Below are 27,447 nucleotides of genomic sequence, written 5' to 3' on the forward strand. Positions count from 1 at the left end.
CTCAAGTGCTAGAGCACTAACCTTTGAGCAAAAAGTAAGGGACAGCACCTGGGCATTGGGTTCTAGTGCCAGTAAACACACACACACACACACACTCACTCACTCACACAAACACATACACATACAAAAGATAGAAGGTGCAGTACAGGTTATTTCAAGTGTAGAAAGTGACTGGCTCATTCCTATAATCTTAGTTACTCTGGAGATTGAGATCTGAGGATTGGAGATCAAAGCCATCCCAGGCAGGAAAGTTCACAAATGATCTGTCTCCACTAAATGGAACCACTAAATGGAAGTGGATGTGGGCTCATGATAGAGCACTAGCTTTGAGCAAAAAAGCTAAAGGGCAGTGCCCAAGCCCTGGGTTCAAGCCCCAGTACTGGTACTGAGACAGAGAGAGAAAGGAGGGAGAGTGGAAGAGGAAAGAGACATGAAAAGGAAGTTGATTTGGTAGAAAGAGCAGACCATAGGTTCAAGAGAGTGTGGTTAACAGCCCAGGTCCTAGATCCTTCCAGTTGTAAGTCTAATTCTGTCCTTGCCTCTGTCTAGCTACTAGACTTTGGACTTCTCTCTCCAACTCACTTTTACAACTGTACAGGGACTCTATCAGATTCTATAAGTCTGGACATAAAAGTTCTTATAAAACTCCCAGAGCATTGAGTACTTTTCGCTTTAGGTTTAAAAATAACCCTAAAGCTTGTGGGGGTATCATGTTTGTGTATTGTACAGAGCACAGCTAGACACTTTTAAAATGCAAGCTTTTTAAATTGTCTCTTTCTTGTGCTGGTCCTTGGGCTTAAACTCAGGACCTGGCCACTGTCCCTGAACTTTTGTGCTGAAGGCTAGTGTTTCACCACTTGAGCCACAGCTCCACTTCTAGCTTTGTAGTGGTGAATTGGAGGTAAAAGTCTTAGGACTTTCCTACCTAGGCTGGTTTCGAACTGTGATCCTCAGATCTCAGCTTCCTGAGTAGCTACGATTACAGGCGTGAGCCACTAACACACTGTTTCATTGGCCTTCTAATAGACTGAACTACATTTTTCTCTACTCAGTAAATATTTGCTTATTATTTGTCAGCTATGTGCAAAGCAATTTACTTGACTACCTGGGAAGTACACACATTAAATCCCACCTAGGTCTTGCTTCCAAGTTGAGAGAGAGAGAGGATAGAGAGAGAGAGACATACACACACACACACACACACACACACACACACACACACAGAGTGACAAAGTGACAAAGTACCAGGATTCTAAGTACAGGACAACCAGTGCCTTAAGAACCAGAGAAACTTAGAGCATTTTGAGCATTTTAAGCTTCCTAAGAGACATAGCAATCAAGCTGATGCAAATTTGGGCATGTAGGAATTGGATAAAGAGTATCTCAGAAAGAGATGATTAACTGTAAGACATATACATGGAATAATAAATAATACTATTTGTCTGGACTGTAGGATATATAAAGAATGGTGGCAAGTTTTAGATCCAAAAAGACAGCCTAAGCCAAATGGAAGAGGGTAGTGGAATGCCAGGTTAAATATTTTTGGGGCACTCAGCACGCAACAAGGAGCCATGAAATCTAAATTTGTTACACACACACACACACACACACACACACACACACATACACACACAGAGAGAGAGATACACAGAGAGATACACAGAGAGACAGAAACAGAGATACTGACACAGAGGCACACAGAGGAAGAGAGACGAGGTAGAGAGAGACACACACAGAGACAGAGACACAGGAAAGACACACAGGAAGATGCAAAGAGATACACAGAGCAAAAGAGAGAGAGATTGGGGTTTGCAATACTCAAGGGCAGTATTTAAGAGTTGGCAGCGAGAGGTAGAGGTCTCAAACTCGTATCATAGACTGATTCATCTGCAAAGTAGTCCAACCCCATACTGTACTGGTAGAGAAATGATCTCCTGCTTACAGTTACGCAAGTTAGTTTTAGTACTAACACTAGACTCTAGGTTCTTGACTCCCAGTTATATGACTTCTTCCGGCCTGCCTTACCAGTTTGTCATTGTGGCTTAACTGTGACTGAGACAAATTAGAGGCAAGAAAGGGCAACACTGGGGTCTTTCAGCCAAGAAAACTCTTTGCTGCTACTTCAAAGCTTGACTTGTAATGAATCATCAAGTTGGAGGTACAAATAAAGGGACTAGACAGATACAAAATTAATGATGTTTTGTAAGGCCCTAGATAGATGTCCATTTTGAAGTGGCTCTAACTTGGGAATGAATAAGGTTCAGATTGGGGGATGCCATCTGGTTCACTCATCAAGTGAAGTGACAGCCATGTGATGGGCATGACTTCAGGTAGAAATATTTTCTGACTCTGACACTGTGTCCTATTGTTCCTACTATATCCAGTGACCAGTAGAAATGGAGACAGCCGTGTCAGCTGCTGTGAACTGGAGCCCATTAAAAATATGCACGTGACTGGGTGCTGGTGGCTCACAACTGATCCCAGCTACTCAGGAGGCTGAGATCTGAGGATCACGTTTTGAAGCCAGCCCAGGCATGAAAGTCCATGAGACTCTTATCTCCAATAACCTACCAAAAAAGCCAAAACTGGAGCTGTGGATCAAGTAGTAAAGCATTAGCTTTATGCTCTGGGACAATTTCCAGGTCCTGAATTCAAGCCCCAAGACCGGCACACACACAAAAATACGTATGTGTATGTCCCACCCTCATCTGTTAAAGTAGGATATCTGACAAGTTGGTTCAGGCATTATTTAACTCTTCAAATGTTTCTAATGTGTAATCAGGATTGAATCATTTAGCTACTGGTAGTTGGGACTACATGAGTTTCAGAAGTCAGATTGTAGAATGACAAAGTCAAAGTCCAACAAAATAAGCATCAGGAAGTAGATACTTGCAAGGTATTGGAGGTGGAGACAAGGAGAGAGGGGTAGTCTTAAGAAAAGTAAGGGAAGGGGTAGGCCATAAGGGATAAGAATGGTCAAGTTGTATTGTAGCCATAAACTGTTTTTCCATTTGGCACTTTCTTTGTGTGGCTATTTAAAGATTAAATAAGAAAAAAAGAACTCAAATGGAGTTGGATCTATTGTTGAACAACTCAGATTACTTTTCTCATCTTAGAGAGATGTACAAAGGAGATAATTCTTTTTTTTAATTGTAAAGGTGATGTACACATGGGTGACAATTACCTAAGTAAGGCAATGAGTACCTTTCTTGTCAAACACTGTTTGACATTTTCTCCTGCTTCCCCATGGACTTCCCTCTCCTCCAAGTTTTAAAGTTCAGTTCCAACATAGTGTCTAGTGGGTATCACTTTTGTATTGGTTTACCCTTTGTCCCACTCTTTCTGTGATTCCCCTTTCCTTCTGCAAATCAGGTAGACTTATATACAAGACAAAAGGTACAGAAATTTTTAAAAACACAGTGACAACAGGGCATAAACCAAAGGTGAAAAAGAAATAACTGCAAACAGTATGTTGTAAAAACCTTATTTCAATTTATTGGAGTTCATTTGGATAAGCTTCATTTTATATGGTCATATGTACTTAGCTGTTGGACTATTGTGATCCTCTGCTAAGACTATCATAGACATAGTCTAGTTATTAGAAATGAGTGAAACCATGTAGCATATGTTCCTTTGGGTCTGGCTTACAAGTAGGGCAATGTTATTCTTTCTGATGGAAACAGAATTCCATTGTGTATATATACCACATTTTCTTGATCAATTCATTTACTGAGGGGCTCGTTACTCTAGGTTCGTTTCATATCTTAGCTATGGTAAATAATACTGCAGTGAACATGGTTGTGCTGGTAGCTTTAGTGTGGTCTTGTTTGTGGTCATTTGGGTAAATGTCCAGGAGTGGGATTGCTGGGTCATAGGGGAGCTCTATGTTAATCTACTGAGGTACCTCCATACTGCTTTCCAGAGTGGTTGAACAAGTTCACATTCCCACTAACAGTGTAGTAGTGTTCCAAAGGGGATAATTCTTTCTTTAGAATTGTAGACAATTTTTTAAATTTATTTTTCGTTATCCTTAAAGTAGTTGTACAAAGAGGTTTCAACTAAACATGTCAGTTTGTGAGTAAATATGTCTATTTTATTTTATTTATTTTAAGTAGTTGCACAAAAGGGTTTTCAGGGAACATGTCCATTTGTGAGTACATTGCATGTTCATCAATATTACCCTTCAATCGTTCTTCCCCAAATCTCCAAATCTTACCCATTTCCTCGTTACCTACTTCTATTTTCGTATGTGTATATTCACCTACCATTCCTCTCTCCATTCACCAAGGTTGTGTATATGCATATGTGTACACATGTATGCTGGTATTGAGGGGGTGCCTGGGTGCTGTCCCTGAGATTTTGTACTCAGAGCTAGCACTCTACCACTTGAGCCATAGCTCCACTTCCAGCATTTTAGTAGTTAATAGGAGATAAGAGTGACATATTTTCCTGCCTGGTCTGGCATAGCACAGTGATCTTCTGGTTTCAGCCTCCTGAGTAGGGTTACAAGTATGAGCCACCAATATCCTGCTTGCCAGTGTTAAATAAGAAAAATGAATACAACACCATAGTACTTAGAAGAGAGGAAGAATTCAATAAAGAGTAGCTAAAGTATTTTCTGGTACTATTATCATTATTAACCGTACCATTCATAATTTTAGATTACTTGTAGTGACAGCAATCCAGCAGTCATTGGGGAAGCAGTGAATGTAGAAGCAGGTTACAAACAGGTAATCCAAACTGCCACTCTCTAGTCTACATGGTTGTGGGTGAGTTGGTCCACATTTCTTTTTTTTCCCCTCTTTTTTTGGTCAGTCATGGGGCTTGAAATCAGGGCCTGGGTGCTATCCCTGAGCTTTTGTGCTCAAGACTAACACTCTACCACTTGAGCCACAACTTCACTTCTAGTATTTTGGGTCTCATGGACTTTCCTGCCTGGGCTGGCTTTGAACCATGGTCTTCAGGTCTCAGCCTCCTGAGTAGCTAGGATTACAGGCACAAGCCACTAGTGCCCAGCCACTGGTCCAGTTCTGAACCTTAGTTTCTTGTGTATAAAATGGAGATGATATGACCTATCTATTCTTCCCTTGCAAGTTTATTGTGACTGCTAAATAGCTATCGTTTGGGAGAGTGCTTTGAATAATGTAAAGTTTGTTAGGGAAAAAATGGATTATTATGATTTTGGTCATTTAGTTCTGATGTGATTCTGCATGCCCAGCCTGGTGCTAAGGGGCTAAATGAGGAGAGAGCGAATAATGAATATAATAGATCATTTATTCCTGCATGATATATCAATCACACTGTATTTTCATAATCTCTTTTTATATCTGTTTCATCAGAATGGCACAAGATCTAAGCACTCATGAGCATTTACCTGGATGGAAATTTCGTATGCCTGCTAGAGTGCTCAGTGGGGCTAGATTTGAGCCGGGGCTTCAGGGATGGTTACAATGCAGGAGACATGCAATCAAGAACACACACGGGAAAGAAGTAGGGCATAGTCTGTTTCTTACTTAACTCTAGTGGGTACTAGTCACTGTCAACATACCGTCTAATTTACTCCCTCTGACTACTTTGTGAAGGTGGGGGGCTGTTATACTTGCTTCTCACATACGAAAATGATGGTCAGAAGTGAAGGCACTGTTGAGGGTCCTACAGCTTGAAAGTAGCAGACGACCTCTCAACAACAATTTCTGACTCTCAGTAGTTTGTAAAGGAGCACAGTGTCTCACCTAAATATAAGAGTCCAGGGCTTGCTTTGGTGGGGTGGTGAGGAGAGTAGTTTGATAGCATAGTGTAGGGTTTGTTCATGGGACAAGAATTTGGAACCAGCTCATGGAGGGCCTTGAAATTATAAGGAGTTTGACCTCATCTGCTGCATTTTAGAGCTGCTGGGAAAGTCTTGAATGAGAGGAAAACTAATGTGAAGTAAATCTTGTAACAACGGTATGTGGATTCAATTTAATATGGTTTTATGTTTACCTTAAACATTTTATACACTGACATCCTTGCCCAATTGTACATATATCTATTTCAATATTGTCTTCATCAGGCCATGAGCATTTTTCATGTACTTTATTTTTTTATTTAATACTATTTTCTATAAATATTTTCTTTTTACTATGTCTGTTTATGTGTTGGTTAAGCCGGGTGTTGGTGGCTCACGCCTATAGTCCTAGCTATTCAGGAGGCTGAGATCTGAGGTACATATTTCCAAGCTACTCTAGGCAGGAAAGCCCATGAGACTCATCTCCAACTAACCACCAAATATACCAAAAGCGGAGCTATGGCTCAAGTAAAAGAGAACTGAGCACAAAAGCTCAAGGATGGTGCCAGACCCTGAGTTCAAGCCTCAGGACCAGCACCAAACAAAATGTGTGTGTGTGTGTGTGTGTGTGTGTGTGTGTGTGTGTGTGTGTGTCTGTTGGTTAAATCCTGGAAAGAACTGAATTACTTGCTTAACTTTTGTGTTTGGGTCAGACATTTTGATGTTAAAATGCATGCTTGTGCCAGTAGATTTTTTTCTTAGTTTTTCCCTCCCTTTTGAATTAATTGCTTTGAAACTGTCCCTCAAAGTGGAATTACTGGATCAACAAGTATAAGCTATTTCATATGAATGATTTTTGTATTTCATCCAAATTGTTCTGGAATGCTTGAGAGGAGAAGATAGAATAAGCCCAGTTTACAGTGCCACCAGAAATATGTGAGTGCACCTGCCTTGCCATAATTCTGCCAGAACCATTTTGTTAAAAAAAAAAAAAAAAAAGACAGAAAAAGTATTTTTTTTTTTTCCGGCTAACCTGCAGAGATGTGGAGGTCGGAAGGTAAATTACAAGAGTATAATAGTCAAGCCCCAAGTAAAAAGGAACTGGAGTTTTTTATGTGCCAGTCCTGGGGCTTGAAATCAGAGCCTGGGTGCTTTTCCTGGTGTGTGTGTGTGTGTGTGTGTGCACGTGCATGTGTGCACATGCGTGTGTGTATGTGTGTAAGATTATATACAGAGGAATTATAGTTTGAAAGTCAGATAAAGATTACATTTCTTTTTGAACGTCTCTCTTCCCTTGCCCTCTCCAAGTTTTTCCCTAGAGCCCCCACCCTCAAGTTGTATAGTTCATTTTCCACTTAGTGTCTTGTGAGTACCACTGCTGCATTTGTTCACACTTTCTGTTCCCCCCCTTACCCTCCACCCAAAAGATAAACTTATGAACAAGACAAATGATACGGAAAATAAAAATAGCAGCAGCAACAACAAAACTCTTCCATTTCTTGACATTCATTTTGATGAATACTGTATTGTATGATCATATGTATATAGCTATTGAGCCTTTGTGATCTTCTCCTATTTTGCTGAAGGCTAGCATTCTATCACTTGATCCCCATGTCCACTTCGAGCTGTTCCTTTTTATTATTTAATTTACTTATTAATTGAACACAAATTTTTTGACAAGGTGTTGTGCAAAAAGGGTACAGTTACATAGTAGGGCAGTGTGTTCATCAGCTTTTCTGAGATAAAGACTCATGGGGTTCTCTGCTTAGGCTGGCTTTGCACTTCAGTCCCTAGATCTCAGCCTCCCAAGTAGCTAGCATTATAGCTGTGAGCACTGGCACTTAGCTAGGAAATGGATTTTTTAAAAGGCCTCCTCCTCCTCCTCCTCTTCCTCCTCCTCCTCTTCCTCCTCCTCTTCCTCCTCCTCCTCCTCTTCCTCCTCCTCTTCCTCCTCCTTCTCCTCCTCCTCCTCTTCTTGTTCTTCTTCCTCTTCCTCCTCTTCCTCCTCCTCCTCCTCCTCCTCCTCCACAAAGATGTTTCAATTTACCATGTCAATTTATGAATATAATGCATCTTGATCAGTGTCACCCCTTCCATCATTCTCTATCTCTCCCAACCTCACCCAGGCCCCCAAGTTACCCTGCTACTTTTTCATATTTGTATGTTGAATACCACCAACTATTTACTAAGCACTTGCTATGTATCTGACACTATAGCTAACATCAGCACAGAATTTTATTTTCTCTTATTGTTTCATTTTTCTACTACTACTGGGCTTTGAACTCAAAGCCTTGTGCCCTTGCTTGTTTTTTTTTTCTTTTCTACTCATGGTTGGTGCTTGACCTATTATAACACTCTCACTATCTCTGTTAAATAATATGTTACTTTTGATTATATAGCTGAAGAAATTGAGGCTGAGGATATCATATGACAAATCCAAGGTAGATAAAGTTGTAGAGCTGAGGTTCAAACATAGACTTTCTAGAGGGACAGTTTCCAGAAGAATTACAATAGAGAGGCAGAGCTGTTGGTGCTCAAGAAGAAATGGGGACCAAGGGACCTAGATTGCCTCAGTAATATTACCTGCTCATCTGTAGTGTTACATTTCAAGTTACTATTCAAGTTCCTTGTATTGTTTTCTCTCCTAGGAGAGGCAGAGAGTTTCAGCAAAGTACGGCCTCCAGGAGAAAAGCCAACCATCATCCGCCCCCCTGTGAGACCCCCAGATCCTCCCTGCCGTTCAGCTACTCCCCAAAAGCCAGAAGCAAAGCCAGATAGTGTGGCTGCCAATACGGGGGATATCCCATCATCTGTGTAAGTAGGCAGCTTTTTACCTTCATCTAACACTTGTGTTAGGCTCCTGAAGATGTTTTACAGATCGCCATGTACAGTTGTTAAGTGTGTACACTGTACAGGCCTAAAGGATCATTCACTTTAGAGTCTAGGGGAATATCACAGGCCAATTGTGTTTGGGATATTCCACTCTAACCTTATAGCTAAGACATTTCCTTAAAGATGAAAACTTTAAACCTACTTCAAGTTGTGCTAGGGGAGGCCCATTTCTCTTATAGTTGCCCTAATTATAGCAGAGTGATCAAAATCACTTGCTGTTTTTAGACTACTTAGTTCTGGAAATGTCTTTCTTATTTTCTTGTTATTAATCCCAGTTTTAAAAATTATCTCATGAGTATATTTTTTCATTGTGCTTGTATTCAAGATATTTTCCCTTTCTTGTAAGCAAAAATGACACTGTTTTGTGCGTGCGTGCATGCGTGCGTGTGCATGAGTCCTGGAGCTTAAACTTGGGGCTTGGGTGCTGACACTGAACTTTTTTACTCAAGGCTAGTACTCTACCATGTGAGCCACACTTATACCACTCGCTTTTTGCCAGCTAAAGAGTTTCATGGACTTTCCTGTCTGGGCTGGCTTTGGACCATAATTCTCCAGATCTTAGCCTCCTGAGTAGCTAGGATTACAGATGTGTGCTACTGGTGCCTGGTTGAGAAAATGAATTGTGTGAGCATAATATGGCCAACAGGTCCATGATTATTAGTCTTGTTCTTGTGTCACTTGCTTGCTGTAATTATAAAATTGGGGAAAGAAGAAGAACAAGGACTCTTCAGCTTCAACTAATTAGTAAAGTATAAGTATAAAATTCAAAAATGACACTTTGAAATCAAAGACTGGTTTTACTTACAACCCTGACTGGACAACAGTCTCAGAAGTTTCTGGACCAATAAGCAACAAAGGGTATCATCTATGGCTTTGGGAATACTTCTGTGGGCACACATTTTGATGTTTAAGATTCTCTCCAGAGAATCCTTTTGCCAGGAAATGCAAAACCTGGCATTGGTAGCCCATCTGATGAACACTCATGTCCTTTCTATTTTGGCATTTGGTTTCCACATGTATTCCAGAGCAACTCATGGGACCTGCTTGACCTCTGTTTTGCAGGGTGGCTTCCAGGACCAGATTCTTTGAAACAGCTTCCAGGAAAACAGGAAGGTAAGAGACACAGGCAACAGAAGAGAAGCCAACTTGCTGATATTTTTATGCCAGTACTGGGACTTGAATTCAGGGCCTGGGCACTGTCCTTTAGTCTTTTTTTTAAAAAAAACAGAATCATATTACAAACTCTTTAATAGGCAAGACAAATGTTGATATTGGAGTAGCATTCTTGCAAGTTTTGTTTATCAACACTGAAATAGCTAGAACTCTTACAGGCTGGATTTGCACATTTAAATGAATAACCCATAGTTACTCTAAAGTTAGCATTTAGAATTATTTTTTTTTCAAATTTTTATTATCAAACTTATGTACAGAGAGGTTACATTTTCATACGTTAGGCATTGGATACATTACTTGTACTGTTTGTTACCTCGTCCCTCATACCCCCCCTCCCTCCTCCCCCTTTCCCTTTCCCCCCATGACATATTCAGTTCACTTACACCATACAGTTTTGCAAGTATTGCTTTTGTAGTTGTTTTCCTTTTTGTACCCTGTGTCTCTCAATTTTGGTATTCCCTTTCAATTTCCTAGTTCTAATTACCAGTATACATGGTTTCCAGTATACTCAGATAAGATTACAGAGATAGTGTAGGTACAACCACAGGAAGGTGATACAAGAACATCATCAATAATAGAAGCTACAGATACACATGGGATGTTGAAAGTAGTTACAACTGTGATATTAATTACTTGGTAGATATCACAAGCAAGTCGAGTCAGAAACAGATGAACATGCATGTGTCTTTCTGCTGTGTCAGAATTTATTGGATTAGTCCGCAGTCGACATCATTTTTGTTGGCTTAACTTCACTAAGTGCTACTGAGTTCCCTTAATAGCCATGAGAAATTGGCAACACAGGTTCTTTCACTCTAGTTTTAATTACTAATACTATCCCTCCGATCACATTCATGTAGTTGTACTTTATTCAGTAAATGGATTTATACACAATGCTTAAGAAAAGGTTTAAAGAGGCTTCTGGGTTCAGAGGGTCCATGTGGAAACCACAGGAAGGGGACTGATTCAAAACAAGGAAAAGACTCTGCAGGGATCTTTATGGACCGCAGGCACAAAGGTGTGCAAGCTACAGAGCCGTCTGTTGCAAGGTCTAGGTTGCTGGAAGTTTTGAGTTCAGTTTGAAATGGGCTGTGTGTCCCAGGTAGGAGAATCTATTCCTTTTTTTTTTTCGTTAATTTTTTAAAATTTAATTTATTTATTAATTGAGCACAATTTTTTTTGACAAGGTGTTGTGCAAAAAGGGTACAGTTACATAGTAGCGTGTACATTTCTTGTGATATCTTACGCCCTGTTTTTCTTTCCCTTCTCTAGGTCAGGTAGACATATATACAATATACAATGTATCAAGAACATATACAGTAGTCACGTGGCCAAGCCCAAAAAAATTCGCCTAGGGCTTTAAATGTAATGTCGATATTAGACAATATGTCGACAGTAGTCTCATATGAACATACATACATAGCTTTTGAGCTATTGTATTCCACTGAGAGGTCAATTTTTGGCCTTTGTATGTTGAGTAGTTGTTTGGTTTTAGTTACATACTGTTGGGTCGCTGCCCCAATCCTGGGAAATACCATTTGAAAAGCAGTTTTTGGTTTCACAGACCTGGTCTCTACTGTCTCTCCATCTCCCTTTGTTAACAGTCATATATCAGGGAGATCATGCCCCTTTGTTTTCTGTGTTCTAGGCTTGTCTCGCTCAACATTATTTGTTCGAGTTCTGACCATTTCCCTGCGAATAATAATATTTCACCATTCCTAATTGCTATGTAGTATTCCATTGTGTATAGGTACCATATTTTTTGGATCCATTCATCTGTGGAGGGGCATCTGGGTTGTTTCCATATTTTGGCTATTGTGAATTGTGCCACGATAAACAGGGAAGTATAAATGTCTTTTTGATATCGTGGGACTTGCTGTTTAGGATAGATGCCTAGGAGTGGTATGGCTGGGTCATAGGGTAGGTCTATATTGAGCTTTTTGAGAAACCTCCATAATGTTCTCCAAAGTGGTTGTACTAATTTGCACTCCCACCAACAATGGAGAAGAGTTCCTCTTTCCCCGCACCCCTTCCAGCATTTGTTGTTGCCTGAGTTCAGAGTATATAACTGGGGTGAGGTGGTATCTCAGGGTTGTTTGTATTTGCATTTCCTTTACTACCAGGGATGTTGAACATTTCCTCATATGTTTCTTTGCCATTTTTATCTCTTCTCTCTTTAGCTCATTTTCCCATTTCCTAATTGGTTTATTTGGCTTGGAGGGGCTTAGTTTTTTGAGTTTTCTGTAGATGACAGATATTAGGCCTTTGTCTGTTGCTGTGTTGGTAAAGATCCATTCCCATATGGTTGGCTGTCTTTCTGTTTTGGTGGCTATGTCCTTAGTTGTGCAGAAACCTTTTAATTTGTAATAGTCCCATTTGTCAAGTCTCTCCCCTATTTGTTGTGCCCCTGGGACTCTATTCAGGAAGTTCCTTCCTGTGCCTATAAGTTCTAGCATTTTTCCTACTCTGTCCTTCAGTAGTTTGAAGGATTCAGGTCTGATATTGAGGTCCTTGATCCATTTTGAGTTGCTCTTGGTGCATGGTGATAGGCTTGGGTCTACTTTGAGTTTTCTGCATATGGCTGCCCAGTTCTCCCAGCACCAGTAGTTGAAGAGGCTCTGTTTATTCCATTGTATGTCTTTAGCTCCTTTGTCGAATATCAGCTGGCTGTAAGAGTGCAGTTTTATTTCTGGATCTTCAATTCTAATCCATTGGTCTTCAGGTCTGTTTTTATACCAATACCAGGCTGTTTTTGTTATGATGGCCCTGTAGTAGAGCTTGAAGTCTGGTATTGTGATACCTCCTGCACTGCTTTTTTGCCTAGAATTGCTTTGGCTATTCTAGGTCTTTTGCTGTTCCATATGAACTTATGGATTGGTTTCTCTATTTCAGTGAAGAATGTGACTGGGGTTTTGATAGGGATTGCATTGAATTTGTATAACAATTTGGGCAATATGACCATTTTCACTATATTGATTCTGCCTACCCATGAGCATGGGAGGTCTTTCCATCTCCTTGTGTCTTCTTTGATTTCTCTTTTTAGATTTTTTTTTTTTTGGCCAGTCCTGGGCCTTGGACTCAGGGCCTGAGCACTGTCCCTGGCTTCTTCCCGCTCAAGGCTAGCACTCTGCCACTTGAGCCACAGCGCCGCTTCTGGCCGTTTTCTGTATATGTGGTGCTGGGGAATCGAACCTAGGGCCTCGTGTATCCGAGGCAGGAACTTTTGCCACTAGGCTATATCCCCAGCCCCCTCTTTTTAGATTTTTATGGTTTTCATTAAATAGGTCCATCACGTCCTTGGTTAAGTTGATCCCTAGGTACTTTAATCTTTTTTTGGCTACTGTAAATGGAATTGTTTCCATAATTTCATTTTCTGTTTGTATATTGCTGGTGTACAGAAAAGCTGCCTACTTTTGTGGATTGATTTTGTAACCTGCTACTTTGCCAAATTGGTTTATTAGGTGTAGGAGTTTAGGTATTGAGTTTTTTGGGTCCTTCAGATAAAAGATCATGTCGTCTGTGAATAGGGATAAATTGATTTCTTCCTTGCCGATGTGGATCCCTTTGATGTCCTCTTGCCTTATTGCTATGGCTAGGGATTCCAGCACTATGTTGAAAAGAAGTGCTGAGAGTGGGCATCCTTGTCTTGTTCCTGAGTTTAGGGGGAATGATTTAAGTTTCTCTCCATTTAATATGATGTTAGCAGTTGGTCTGTTGTATATGGCTTTTATTGTTTTGAGGAATGTTCCATCTATTCCTGTTCTCTCCAAAGCTTTTAATAAGTATGGATGTTGTATTTTGTCAAAGGCTTTTTTGGGCATCGACTGAGATAACAATGTGATTCTTGATTTTAGTTCTGTTTATGTGGTGAATTACATTGATTGATTTACGTATGTTGAACCATCCTTGTGACTGTGGGATGAAGCCTACTTGATCATGATGTATAATTTTGTTGATCAGTTTCTGGATCCTCTCAGCTAATATTTTATTGAGAAGCTTTGCATCTGTGTTCATTAGTGATATTGGTCTGTAGTTCTCTTTTTTTGTTGGGTCTTTGCCTGGTTTGGGAATGAGTGTGATATTGGCTTCATAGAATGAATTTGGGATTTCTCCCTCTGTTTCTATTTCGCAAAAGAGTTAGAGGAGTATTGGTATTAGCTCTGTAGAATTCGTTGGTGAATCCATCTGTGCCTGGGCTTTTCTTAGTAGGGAGGTTCTTGATTACCTCCTATATCTCACTGTAAGTTATTGGTTTATTAGTTGATTTATTTCTTCTTGGTTCAGTTTGGGCAGTTTATACTTCTCTAAGAATTGATCCATTTCTGTAAAATTATTGTTTTTTAGTGAGTAGAGGTTCTGGAAACAGCTCCTTTTGATTGTTTGAATATCGTGTGTACTTGTTGTAATTTTTCCGGTGGTGTCCCTGATTTTACGTATATGAGTCTCTTCTCTTCTTTTTTTTGTAAGTCTTGCGAGGGGTCTGACAATTTTATTTATTGTCTCAAAGAACCAGCTTTTAGTCTTATTTATTTGTTGAATGGTCTTTTTTTTCAATCAGATTTATCTCTTCTTTAATCTTTGTGATCTCTCTCTTCCTAGTCGTTTTCGATTCTGTCATTTCTTTGTTTGTCCAGTTGTTTTAGTTTCATCGTGAGGTTATTCACCTGCTCTGCTTGCATTCTTTTAATGTGAGTGCTGAGGGCAATAATTTTGCCCCTCAGTACTGCTTTCACTGTGTCCCATAGGTTTCTTTGTGATGTATTTTCATTGTCATTGTGGCTTATGAATTCGATGATTTCATCTTTAATTTGGTCTGTGGCCCATGTGTTGGATAACAGTGTGGGGTTTAGCCTCCAAGAATGTGTATAGCCTCTGGGGTAACCGTTGTTATTGAGGTTTACCTTTAATCCACAGTGATCAGATATAATACATGGGATGACATCAATTCTTTTGTATTTGCTGAGGTTCTCTTTGTGGGCTATGACATGGTCTCTTTTGGAGTATGATCCATGGGGTGCTGAGAAGAAGGTGTACTGGGTCTCTGTAGGGTGGAGGATTCTGTATAGATCTGTCAGATCCTTTTGGGATATGGTGTTACTTAGGTCCTCAGCTCCCTTGCTGATCCTCTGGGTGTTGGATCTGTCTCTTGGAGAGAGTGGGGTATTAAAGTCTCCCACTATGATTGTGTTTGTGTCTATCTTGTTCTGTAATTCTATGAGAATTTGCTTGACATATGTGGGGCCTCTTTTGTTCGGTGAGTATACATTTATCAGCGTGATGTCTTGATTCTGGATTTTTCCTTGTATTAAAATGTAGTGTCCTTCTTTGTCTTTTTGAGTTGATTTTAATGAAAATTGCAGCTTGTCTGAGGTCAGGATTGGCTACACCTGCCGTTTTGGTAGGTGCGTTTGCTTGGAAGATCTTGCTCCATCCTTTCATTCGGAGCCTGTTTTTGTCCCTTGCTGTAAGGTGGGTCTCTTGTAGACAACACATGCCAACTTTTTGTTTGCGGATCCATTCTTCCAGTCTGCTCTTCTTTTTCGGATAGTTTATACCATTTATATTCAAAGAGATCAAGGAAAAAAGTGCTTTTTCTCCTTCCATTTTCTTGTTGGGCTGTTTCCCCCCCCCCCCTTTTTTTTCTTGTCTTTAGTGAGCTGCTCTTTCTGTTTCTCTTTCTGTCTGTGTGTCCTGTACGATCTCTGTTGGGTGGGATTCCCCTCTTAGAATTCGCTGTAGGGCTGGTTTTTTATTCACATACTCCTTTAGATCCTCTTTGCTATGGAAAGATCTGGTTTTCCTTTCGAATGTGAACTCCAATTTCTCTGGATATTCAATCCTAGGTTGCATGTTGTTGGCCTGTAGAACTTGGATTGTGTTCTTCCACTCACTTCGCGCTTGGTAGGTTTGTGTGGAGAGGTCTGCTGTTATTCGGATCCTCTTCCCATTGTAGAAAATTTCTTTCTTCGTTTTGGCTGCATTCCGAATTTGCTCTTTATTCTTCAGATCTGAAGTCTTGAATATTATGTGCCTTGGGGTGGCTTTTCTGAGGTCTGGCCTGCCAGGTGTCCTATAGGCTTCGGTTACCTGGATGGGGTCCCTTGTGAGATTGGGGAAGTTTTCTGCAATAACTTTATTGAAAATATGATGAAGCCCTCTGCTTTGATATTTGGCTCCTTCTTCTATTCCAGTTATGCGCAGATTATTTCTCTTGTCTTTGTCCATTAGTTCCTGGATTATTCTGCCCTGAAGCTTCACCGTTTCTTGGAGTGTGGTAATTTTCTGGTTGTTGTCGGCTGCTTCATCGTCCAAGAGAGAGATTCTGGATTCCATATGGTCAATTCTTTGTGCTGTAGATTCAAGTGCGGAGGTTATGGATGTCAGAGAGCTATTTATGGTTGTCAGATCAGCTCTGATCGTGGAAATTTCTTCCTTTAAAGAGTTGTATTTTAAATCTATTTTTTCATGCATTTCACTTCTCAGGATGTTAAGGTCTTCTTTAATGGAGGTTTGCATTGTACCCATTTTTGCTTCCATTCTTTCTTGGCTTCCTGGATGTCCTTCAAGACTTCCACTCTAAACTCCTGGAATTGTTTTCTGATTTCGATTCTGATGCTTTCCATCATTTTGTTAACATGGCCTCATTTGCTTTTTTATTCTTCATCTCCTCTTCAGTCGTGCTGCTTTTTGGAGCTGGCAAGTTGTCTTGCCCTTTGATGAACTGTGTTATATTTCTTTGTGATTTGCGCATCTAGAGATCTGTGGGTCGCTTCCCTGGTTTGGTTTTGTGCTAGTTCCCGCTGGTCCGTCAGTGGGAGCCTTGTGCCCTGGTGTCCTGGCTCTGTGTTTGGGTTTGGCTGTTGAACCTTGCTTCCCAATGGGTGAGCGTGACCTTCTCGGTTGTTGCTCAGGTGGTCACTCTCCCTGCACTTGGGGACCTGTAGGTTCTGTGTCTTTCTCTGCGGGACAGTGTCCTGCTGCTGTGTTGTGCTGACCCTAGCGTGCCCCTGTTGGGGTTTGCTGGTCACTGATTCAGTGTGGCGTGGAGGCTTATCTCTTCTTTGGTTCTTTTTTCCACTCTGTATCTTGGTCAGAGGAGCTCACCTCTCAGGCAGTTTGTCTTCCTGTGTGGGCCGCTCCGGGGCCGGTGTTGTTGAGGTGCGGCCCACCCACTTGTGCGAAATGCGCCAAACTGAGTGGGCAGGGGCCGATGGAGAGCTCTGCCCTCCTGTGTAGGCGCGCCTACCAGAGCGGCGCTGCCGCTGTGGCCCCGCCCACCTGAGCAGGGTATGCCTACCAGAGCGGGTGCTGTAGCCAGGGGCCCTGCCCACCTGTGTGCTGTGCACCCACTACAAGAGGAGCTGCCGCTGTGTCTCCGCCCACCTGAGTGGGGTACGCCTACCAGAGCGGGCGCTGTCGCCGGGGGCCCCGCCCACCTGTGTGCTTTGTTCCCACTACAACGGGTGCTGCCGATGTGGCCCTGTCCACCTGAGCGGGGTATGCCTACCAGAGCTAGCCCCGGGTTGTTGGGTTGTGCTTGCGCCCTCCTGCAAGTCCGCTGTGGGGGGAGGTATGTGTAGGGCCCAGTGGGATCAACTGTCCAGGCGCAGGTTAGCACCCTCAGACTGTGTCTCCGCTGTGAGGGTGGGGGGGGCATGATCAGGCCCAGGTGTCCCTGCTGGGCTGGTATTGCCCACCAGCGCCTGTGATTTTAGTTGTAAAAGTCCTCGAGGTCGAGGCGTCTAGGGTGGGGCTTGCACTGCCTGCGGTCCGTGGCCCCTGTTGTGAAGGGGGCAGGGCCGGTTCGGCCAGTTCAGGCTCCTGGGCAGCCTTGGGTCTGCTCCGCCCTTCCCCTGCTGAACTCCTGTGACTTCTCAGAGCCTGATGGGAGCTTCCTGCCTGATTTGGGGGTTCTTTGTTCCCTCGGGGTGGGGAGGGGGAGGGAGGGAGATCTAGCTTCTTTGTATGGTTTGGGTCTCTGATAGCTGGTCTCCCGTTGGGGGAGAGGTTAATGGGGGACTCACTGGTCCTGGATTGTGTGTGTGTCCCGCGCTGTCGTTGGTCCTTCGGGTGTGGCGAAAGGTTGTGGTGGTGTCCCCAGCTCTCCCCTTCTGCACCACTGGGTTCCCCAGCCGCTTAAGTCCGTTCCCGGTATGGACCCGAACTTCCCGTTGCCTCCGTCGCCATGTGTCTTGGTCTGCACTCTCCCTGGTGTCTGTGGAGTCCCGCTGTCTGGAGTCTGTGCTCCTGGCAGTCGGTCTGCCCATCGCTGGGTCCCTTTTCACAGCCTGGTCCTGTTCGGGCCAGGGTCGGCTGGAGAGGAGAGGGTGCCCTGTAGATTCTCCGGCTCTGTGTAGGTTTTCGGCTTTTCTGTTTTGCTCCTTTTTGTTTTCCTGCATTTCTCCACTGCTTCTGGCTGCTGGTTTTGCTGGGCTCTTGATGGTGTGTTGGGTGCTAGAGTTCCCAGCTCGCTATTCAGTTGGAGCGAGTCGGGGTGCCTCCATACTGTGGCGGCGCCATCTTCCCGTGTCCTCCTCCTTTAGCCTCTTTTTTCAAGGCTATAGCTCTGTCACTTGCGTCACAGCTCCACTTCCAGCATTTTTGGTGGTTCATTAGAGTCTCACAGACTTTCTGGCATGGGCTGAGTTTGAACTGTGATCCTCCAATTTCAGCCTCCTGGGTAGCTAGGATTAGAGGTGTGAGCTACTGGTATCCAGTTTCAAGTCATTGATTTTTAGTAACTGTATCATAAATATGCCTTTGGCTGTCATACATTTCTTATCTTTTTGTTTCTCTGTAGCTTCCTCTGATCTGTGTGTGTGTTTCATGTTTTCTCTCCTTTCTCATTTTGTGTGTGTGTATTTGTGTGTGTGCATGCATACATGCTCCTGCTCATGAGTGTGTACCAGCAATAGGGCTTGAATTTAGGGCCTCTCAATGTCACTGGAGTTTTTCAACCATGGATGCCACTCTATCATTCTAGTCATGCCTTAAACCCAGTTCTTTTGGCCGTTAATTGGAGATAAGAGTCTGAGATTTGTCTATCTGAGCTGGCTTTGAACTGCGATCCTCAGATCTCAGCCTCTTGAATAGCAAGGATTGCAGGCATGAGCAACCAATACTTGGCTTGTGTCTTTAGCTTTGTCTCTGTGTCTTTGCCAACTTTTTTTCACTTGTATCTCAGCTCACCTCTGCCTCTTTCTGCGACTGTGATTCTCTGCCCCACTCTTTATCTTATGTAACTCTTCCTGTCCATTTGTGTTTTCTTGTTATTATTTTCCTTACTTAGATCTGATTATATTCTAAAAGGGCAGGTGACAAGGACATGTGGAATATAATACTTTACCATAAACAGTTTCAGAGTAAGAATGGATCCTGTTGCAAAGGTAAACAGTGGATTTAGGCAATGGTTGTCAAACTGGCTGTACATCTAAATCTCCTGGATAGGTTGCACAAAACCATAAATCAAAGATTCCTGGCTTTTATTCTAGACTCATTGTGAAACAGAATCTCTAGCAACAGGGCCTGGGAGTCCATGTTTTCTTTTTCTTCCTTTCTCTCCCCCCCCTTTTCCTTTTCTCTCTCCTATTCTTCTTCCCCTTGTATTCCAAACCTCTTAAATGCTATTACATACTGTCCAAGGCCTGAACATTTGGGAATCTTTAGATTAGAACACCTGGAGAAATGATTGCTTAGCCTTTGAGATTTCTTCTGTGTGTTTGTTCCACATTGGTAATCAGGGAGTGAAACTGTGCTTCCTAACAAGTAATGAGCAAACTCTTCTTGGTGGCCAGATAAAAGCAGAGCAATGTGCAGTCATCAGCAGTGGAGTCAGATAGGTGTGATATGCCCATCTCCCACACTGGTACCTGACTCACCAAGACTTGATTCTGCATGTCAGGTCACCTTAGGGCAGCTTGGAAATGAGCTACAAGGAGCTCCAGGTTCAGTCAAACTCTCCTTAGATATTAATTTACCATTTGCTCTATCATAAAAGACAGATGAAAGCGAGGTCAAGTTCCAGTTTTCTCTCACCAATAGCATGAAAGTAAAAATGTTGTGGACTGAGGTCACGAGTTAGTGGAAGAGTGCTAGCCTAGCATTTGTGAGACCTAGGTTCCACCCTTAACACACTACAAAAACAGTGAAAAAAAGTTTTTTAAAACTGTATTTTTGGTCTTTTCCTTTCTTTTCTTTCTCTCTCTCTCTCTCTCTCTTTCTTTTTCTTTCTTTCTTTCTCTTTCTTTCTTTACATCTTTCTTTCTCTCTCTTTCTGTCTTCTCCCTCCCTCCCTCCCTCCCTCCCTCCCTCCCTTCCTTCCTTCCTTGCTTCTTTTCATTCTTTCTTTCTGTACTGGGGATTGAACCCAGAACATTGCACTTGCTAGGGCCACTGAGCTACATTCCAGCCCAAAAAAGAAGTTTTTCTAGGTGGCTCCTACTTACTACTCATGGATTGATATATAGAGGATCATAGTTCTAAGTCAACACAGGCAGAAAAGTCCTGCAGATTTCCTCTCCAGAGTAATCAGCAAAACGCTGTGCTGGAAACATTGGTCAAGTGGTAGAACACCAGATGAACAAGCAAACTGAGCAAATGTGAGATTCTGAATTCAAACCCCATTTTTGGACCCCTCCCCCCAAAAAATTTACAAATAGAAGCTTTATGGGATTTACCTAGCAAGTATGAAGCCTTGAGTTCAATCCAAACATTTTCCCTAAGAATAGAAAAAGGAAAGAAAAAGTAGGGAGAAGAGGAATTACATGTAGGTATGTCTAATGTTTTTAATAAGCTACCCACCTATAAGCCAAATTACTTTCTAATGGTACTTCTACCATTCCAGAATAAGCCGCTTGAGAAATACATAACCAAAGGAATTGAATGAAGCAAACTGTAATGAAGCAAATGAACTGGGCATGTCTAAAGGATAAATCATTTTAGAAGAGGTAATAGTTGAGCTAGGGCTTGAAAGATAAGTAGAAATATATATAATATGTGTGGAATTTATTTGTACTTTTGGGCAGGGGATCAATGTCAGAATAAAATATATAAAAGGCAAGAACAGTAGTACATCAGTGGCTTACACATGTAATCCTAGTTATTACTCAGGAATTTGAGATCTGAGGATCACAACTGGAAGTCAGCCAAGGCAGGAGAATCCATGAGATTCCTGTCAAAAATTAAAAACCAAAATAGACTTGTGCCTCCTGTGGTAGATCACTAGTCTTGAGTGAAAAAGTTAAGGGACAGCTCTCAGGCCCTGAGTTTAAGCCCTAGTACTGACACAAAAACAAATTAAATAAATAAAAGGCATGAGCAAAACGCAATAGAATCTTAAGATCTGACAGACTGCAATAAGGAAGCAATGGGAAAACTGGTGTTGAGTGTGGAGATTTTTAATGCTGCCACTAGATGGCATTTGTTATCCATTGCCCAATAAGACTTAGACCAATCACAGCCAAAGAGGGTTGTGACCAAAGCAAACTCTTCAGATGGGAGTACCATTCTACCTGCCTGACATCCAGGCTTCTAGAACTAAAATTAATCTCACCTTTTATCCCCAGACTCCATTCTAGATAGAGAATAGATAAGAACAAAGTGGACACAAATGTCCTCCACTATATCATGACTTGAGTAGCCACACATTCCTCTCACTCAGCATCCATACAGAGAAAGCATCCCTTCTATCTTGATTCTATCTTATAACCACATCCTGACTGCTGAGATCCTCAGACTCATCACCAAGCCAGTCCCATGTGTGGTCATTGTTGCCAATCTCTTCTCCCATCTCTAATAAAGTTGATGAGCTATTTAAACAATATTCTGTCCCCCTTACTTCCATGTACATACCTGACATTTGAATGACATCTCTCCTTACTTCCTTTGCCACCTTTGGCAATTAAACAAAAAACAAAACTCAGCAGAAATGAGAAGGTCACTGAGAAGGGAGGGGAGGGGGGACATTTCAGAAGGCCAAGCATTTTATTGCAATAGAGAATCAAAAGTGATTAGCATTCTCCTTTGGCTCAAATGAGGGAATGTGAAGAGGGCAGCTTAGCTGAAGGTCAAAACCAGGAAAATGGATTAGGGCCCCATCACAAAGGTCTTGTATGACAAGCTAAGGTTTTTGTTCTTCATAGCCCATGGAGAGGTTATGGAAGACATTTGAGCAAATTGATGCCTATTCATGGCCGAAAGAATATCACCCTGGTGGTACTGATGAAAATACTTGGGAGTAAAGACTGGAAGCAGACAGAGAAGGAGACAGTCATCTGTCAGGAGTTGATGGGAAGTCTTAGCCTATGCCCAGGGGAATGGAATAGAAGGGACAGATCTGAGATCTGCTCAGTAAGACCCCAATGACTTTTCAAACTTTCTGCAACCTTTTCAAACATGGGACCACACAATGGAGTAGGAGACAGAAAAGGTAAACTTGGTCATTAGCTGCACGACACAGTAATTAGTCGTAGTGGAGGCAAGGTTTTTATTCTATTTTATTCAGTGATTTTGAATAAACATGGATAATCCAGATAGAAATGACCAGTGATAAAACTTCTTAATTACTTCCTCAGTAATTGGGATGGGGCCCATATAGATTTTGAGGTAGAGCTGTTGAATACAGCCACTGTCGCTCTAGAAGGGGGGGAGCATTGATATATACTACAATATGGATAATATAACTGCGGGCCCCAATATTTGGTGGTAATTGAAACCACAGAAGGGAATAAGATCATTCAGCTAATAAGCATAAACAATTTCAAGAGAACAATTACTTTTTTCATTTTTAAAAATTATTTTTATTATTTAAGTAGTTGTTCAAAGGAGTTACCATTTGACAAATTAGTTTACGAACACAATGCATCTTGATTAGTGTCACCCTTTTCATCATTCTCCCCTATCATCCCAATCCCACCCCTTTCTTAACTTTGTAGGATAAATATGAATCTTATGACTGCATTCTCCCCCACTTCTCTTCATCATCTATCCCCTCCTCTTGTCCCCTCCTCCCACCTTTTGAATATTGATTTCAAGGTGTTTATTTTGTTGGACTGTGAGCCTTTCCAAGGAATTGCACTGTTTGAATTCTCTCTAGAACATGCCATAGTTTGGTTAATACAGTGGTGTATACTTGCTTAGGACCTAATAGCATTCATTTATACATTTATAAATTAATTCTAGCTTCCGTATATGAGGAAAAAATATGCACACTTCAATTTCAAGCAAAAAAGAAGACAGGATCAGTGTTGTGTCAGATACTCTAACCATACTATCAGAGGATTTATTCGTCCAGTTGTCTCAAGACATGGCTAATTTAGGGTTGATCTAAGCACATCAATATGGTGGACATACCGGTTTGGTCAGAAAGGCAAAGAAAGCTTCATTTTTTTTTGGCCATTCCTGGTGCTTGAACTCAGGGCCTGAGCACTGCCCCTGGCTTCTTTTTGCTCAAGGCTAGCTCTCTGCCCCTTGACCCACAGCGCCTCTTCTGGCCTTTTCTATATGTGTGGTGCTGAGGAATTGAACCCAGGGCTTCATGTATATGAGGCAAGCACTCTTGCCACTAGGCCATATTCCCAGCCCTTTAGCTTCATCTTTTATAAACACGGTACTTCTGGTACCTTTTCATCCTCCTCACTATTAGAAAATAGTGAAAATACAGTCAGTGACTTGGGCCAAGTTCTCTGTGATCTTCTGGCTTCCTATAGTTTGGCACTCAAGGAATTGTCCTGGCACCTAAAAGATGGCTTCATGTCTAAGAGATTGGTTTGCCAAACTTGACAGAGAAGTAGCCCAACTTACAAGTATAGAGCTAGGGGCTTAAAAACATCTGGGCAGGGCTGGGAATATGGCCTAGTGGCACAAGTGCTTGCCTCCTACACATGAAGCTCTGGGTTCGATTCCCCAGCACCACATATATGGAAAATGGCCAGAAGGGGCGCTGTGGCTCAGGTGGCAGAGTGCTAGCCTTGAGCGGGAAGAAGCCAGGGATGGTGCTCAGGCCCTGAGTCCAAGGCCCAGGACTGGCAAAAAAAAAAAAAAAAAAAATCTGGGCAGAACCACTTACCCAATTTTCATTTTTCTTTTTTTGCCATCATCAGGTTTGAACTCAGGGTTCCTTGCTTGCTTGCTCTGCTGGCACTCTACCACTTGAGTCATGGCCCCCTCAGCCTGGATTTTTCTGCCAATTATTTTGAAATCTTGCAGATTTTTCTGTACAAACTGGCTTCAGATCATGACCTTCCAGCTTCTCCCTTAAAAGTTAGCATTACAGGTACAAGAAGTCACCCAGACCACATCTTTCAATGTATGGCACTGACCTGGAAGACTTCTCCATCTCTTTGTGTTGCTTATCCTAATCCTGATTTCTAAAGTCATCTTGAAAGATCTTTCTTATTTGCCCACAGTTCTCAAGGCAGACTTCCTGGAGACGAGAGTTGAGGCCACAGGTACGTAGTCTTCACTCCTGATCACCGAACCTTGATCCAGTAAGCCTTCTTTATGAAATTTGGGTTTTTAAAGACTGGAATATTATGTAGTCCCAGAGTATAGAAAGTTACTTTGTGTCTCAGTTTTATCCTATAATTATATGACCTTTAGCCTAAATGTGGAGAGTTTGTGTGAATTTCAGATCAGTTTCTTGTTTCCTTTTCCCCTCAGTGTAATTTTGCCAATTGCCTTTTAATCAAATCCATTAAGAATCCTAGGCTGTAATGTTCTGACATCTGTATTTCCTTTTTTCAACGTCCCAGTTCTGTAGTTTGTATGATAAGAAGTTGAAGCCATTTAACTGGTATCCTTTGAGTCTAGATTGAAACCAGTAACTGTACTTTTGGTATTTTAACAAGTTGGTAGAGGGGTTTTGTTCCTTCAGCCCAGGTGATCTCATCTAAATCTTCATCCTTAATCCTTTATATTTTTCTAGTAATTTCATATTCATGATCCTATTTTGGGCACATCACATACCAGATAGTATGTGTTATTTTTTTGGTACCAGGACTTGAATTTAAGGCATCACACTCTTGCTTTTTTGTTGTTGTTGTTGTTGTTGTTTTCTCTATCTGGTGCTCTACTACTTGAGCCTCACTTCCTTCCACTTCCAGATTTTTGGTAGCTAATTGGAGATAAGAGTCTCTTGGGTTTTTCTGCCAGGACTGGTTTTGAATTTAGATCTCAGCTTCTGAGTAACTAGGATGGTAGGCATGGGCGGTGTGTGTTATGATTCAACATATAAAGGTACTGACATTTAGAGGGAATAAGTGACTTGTTAAGGTCACAGGAAACTCTGGTCAGGGAAATGCCTTTCTGTGCCTTGGAGTTTAGTTGACTGGATTATCAGATTTCTGGCAAGACATGAACCACAATGCACACAAATGAAATCTATATATCTAGAACTTGGCTTGCCATGTTCTGTTTAGCTTTCCTTTTCTTTCTGTCACTGCCAACTCAGAGGTCTTTGGGTAGATAAGCTTCTCCTTATCAGCCCCATACAAGTGAAGCCCTAATAAAAGGAATTTGAGAGATATTGTAGGCCCATAAATAAGTTTTGGCCATTGTTGCAGGGGAGGGCAGGGAGGTAAAGTTCTGGTATCAAACTTCTGCTCCCCTTAGGGAAGTAGACTTGAGGCTAGCGGAAGGTACAAAGTCTCTAGTTCTGATTATAGCATCACCTTAGGCTCTGTTTTCTGGGATCTGAAATATGAGGGCCTTTTCTCAGAAGATTAGGTACCAATTGTAGGCTTAGCAACCTACAAAGGGAGGCTCTACTGCTGAGTGGCTGTTAAGTGCTTAACCAGTTCTAAGCCAATTCACTGCCTTCTCTTTTCCCTTTCAGGTGTTAAAAAGTGGTGGAGGGATCCTTTCCAAGATTCTGAAAGGGTCTACTTCAAATTCTTGTGTGCTGAGTCTTTTGTGTGGAACAGCAGCTCTTTCCTGGCCCAGGTTCTGGAAGCTGTAAAATAAGGGGCACATGTCCTTGACACATGTTTATTTCCCCTTGGTATTTTGTCTCCATCTCCTCAGAAGGTGTGTCTTGAGCTCCTGTAATACTGTGAATGGACTCCCTGAAGCCCCGGATTCTGTGGAAAACAAGCTGTCTGCTTGACTTGAGTTAAAGAGAGGAGCCTGGATTTCACCTCTTCTCCCAAACTCCTGCTTCTTCAAAAGACCATCAAACTCTGCAAGATCTGAGACTGAAGATGGATCTCAAGAGTATTACCTGATCCAAAGGCCACTGGAGTTGGGGGGAAGCATTGCTTATCTTGGTTGGAGGAGATGTTTGTTGGAAAAAAATCTTAACATATCTCTTACTGAGGATGTGGACACTGGTACCAGGTTGGCTTCCTGGTGCTGCTGTGTTACCTGCTCCTATTGGGCCAATGTGGGGCTAGTGTGGGTGGGGCCCTCACAGTACCCTCCCCACATCCCCATGTGCCTTCCTGTGCTTGCCTAATAAGCCTCCTAGGGCAAATCTGCCAAGCATGTTTTGCATGTCAAACAAAGCCTAGGTTCTTTTGATGATTTTTCCTCTTGTTTTTACTTGCCAATTTTCTTTCTAAGCAATCAAGTCAAAACAAAACAATATTGGTGGGGTGGGGAGGCAGACTGTGTTTGTCCTGTAGGAGTTTCATTCTTGCAAATATAAAACAATTGTTAAGATGGACTGAGGCCCAGCAGTTGGTCTAGCTTTGCCTCCAGATGATATACTTTTTTGCTGCTAGTACTGGGGCCTGGGCACTATCCCTGGGCTTTTTGGCTCACGGCTGGTATTCTACCACTTGAGTCACAGTTCCACTATTGGCTTTTGGGTGGTAACTGGAGATAAGAGACTCATGGACTTTCCTGTTTGGGCTAGCTTTGAACCTTGATGCTTGCAGTCTCTGAGTAGCTAGGATTATAGGCGTGAGGCCACTGACACCTGGCTAATGATACACTTTATTTCTTAAAAACAAGCAGATCTTAATCCCATGTCTTGGATTTAGGAACTACACAATGCCCCTAAGATCATCCCATGACAGTAGGCCTTTTCTGGACAGATGATCTATACCTATCTATTGAATTTTTAATGGGTCTGTGACCCATTAACTGTTAAGAACCACAGCCCTTAAGGTAGAAGATTCTTTCCAGCCTATGGAGTCTTTGATTAGAAGAAACTTTCAAAAACATTTGCTCTAACACCCAGTTTATAGGCAGAAAAATTAGGGACCACACAGGACAACTGGGTCCCTAGACTCTTACAGAAAGTCCTTTCCATCATATTACATTTATGTAGCAAGGAGTCTTATTGGTGGTGACATTAATGGCCATCATTTTGGGGGGTTGCCTTTTATTGTTCTTGAGCCCCATGCATTTGCTACCAAGTGAAAATTTCAAGATAGAAGCTCCTAATCCCCTTCATTTACTGTTTGAATCCTGAAAGAGAACTAACCTAAAGTCAGCTGTAGTGGATTTGAAATCTGAGACAGACATTTCTCGATCCTGTTTGTGGAAAGGAAGCTGCTGAAAATATTTCACTGCTTATGTTTTTATTCAGATGCTGGGGCCATAGCCTGTCTTCAGGATCTGTGTAATTACTTTGAGGCTCAGTATGAAAGAACTATCCTACTAGCACTTTTCTAGCA

The 27,447-nt window shown here is 41.9% G+C and overlaps 1 protein-coding gene across 4 annotated transcripts in view; it reads left to right on the forward strand.

The window, feature by feature from the left end:
- Ophn1 (oligophrenin 1) overlaps positions 1-26,656 on the forward strand; it is a 328,259-nt gene extending 301,603 nt beyond the window's left edge. For 3 of the 4 annotated variants that reach the window (XM_048336869.1, XM_048336871.1, XM_048336870.1), the window contains exons 22-25: positions 8,416-8,581; positions 9,722-9,772; positions 24,235-24,276; positions 25,662-26,656. In XM_048336869.1, coding sequence (XP_048192826.1) covers positions 8,416-8,581; positions 9,722-9,772; positions 24,235-24,268 — 251 coding nt within the window. In that variant the 3' untranslated portion in view covers positions 24,269-24,276; positions 25,662-26,656. The remainder of the gene's footprint in view (positions 1-8,415; positions 8,582-9,721; positions 9,773-24,234; positions 24,277-25,661) is intronic. The other variant, XM_048336872.1, reaches the window with a different exon arrangement.
- The last annotated feature ends 791 nt before the right edge of the window (positions 26,657-27,447 follow it).

This window comes from Perognathus longimembris, chromosome 28 (assembly GCF_023159225.1).
Source record: "Perognathus longimembris pacificus isolate PPM17 chromosome 28, ASM2315922v1, whole genome shotgun sequence".
NCBI classification, from domain to species: Eukaryota; Metazoa; Chordata; class Mammalia; order Rodentia; family Heteromyidae; genus Perognathus; species Perognathus longimembris.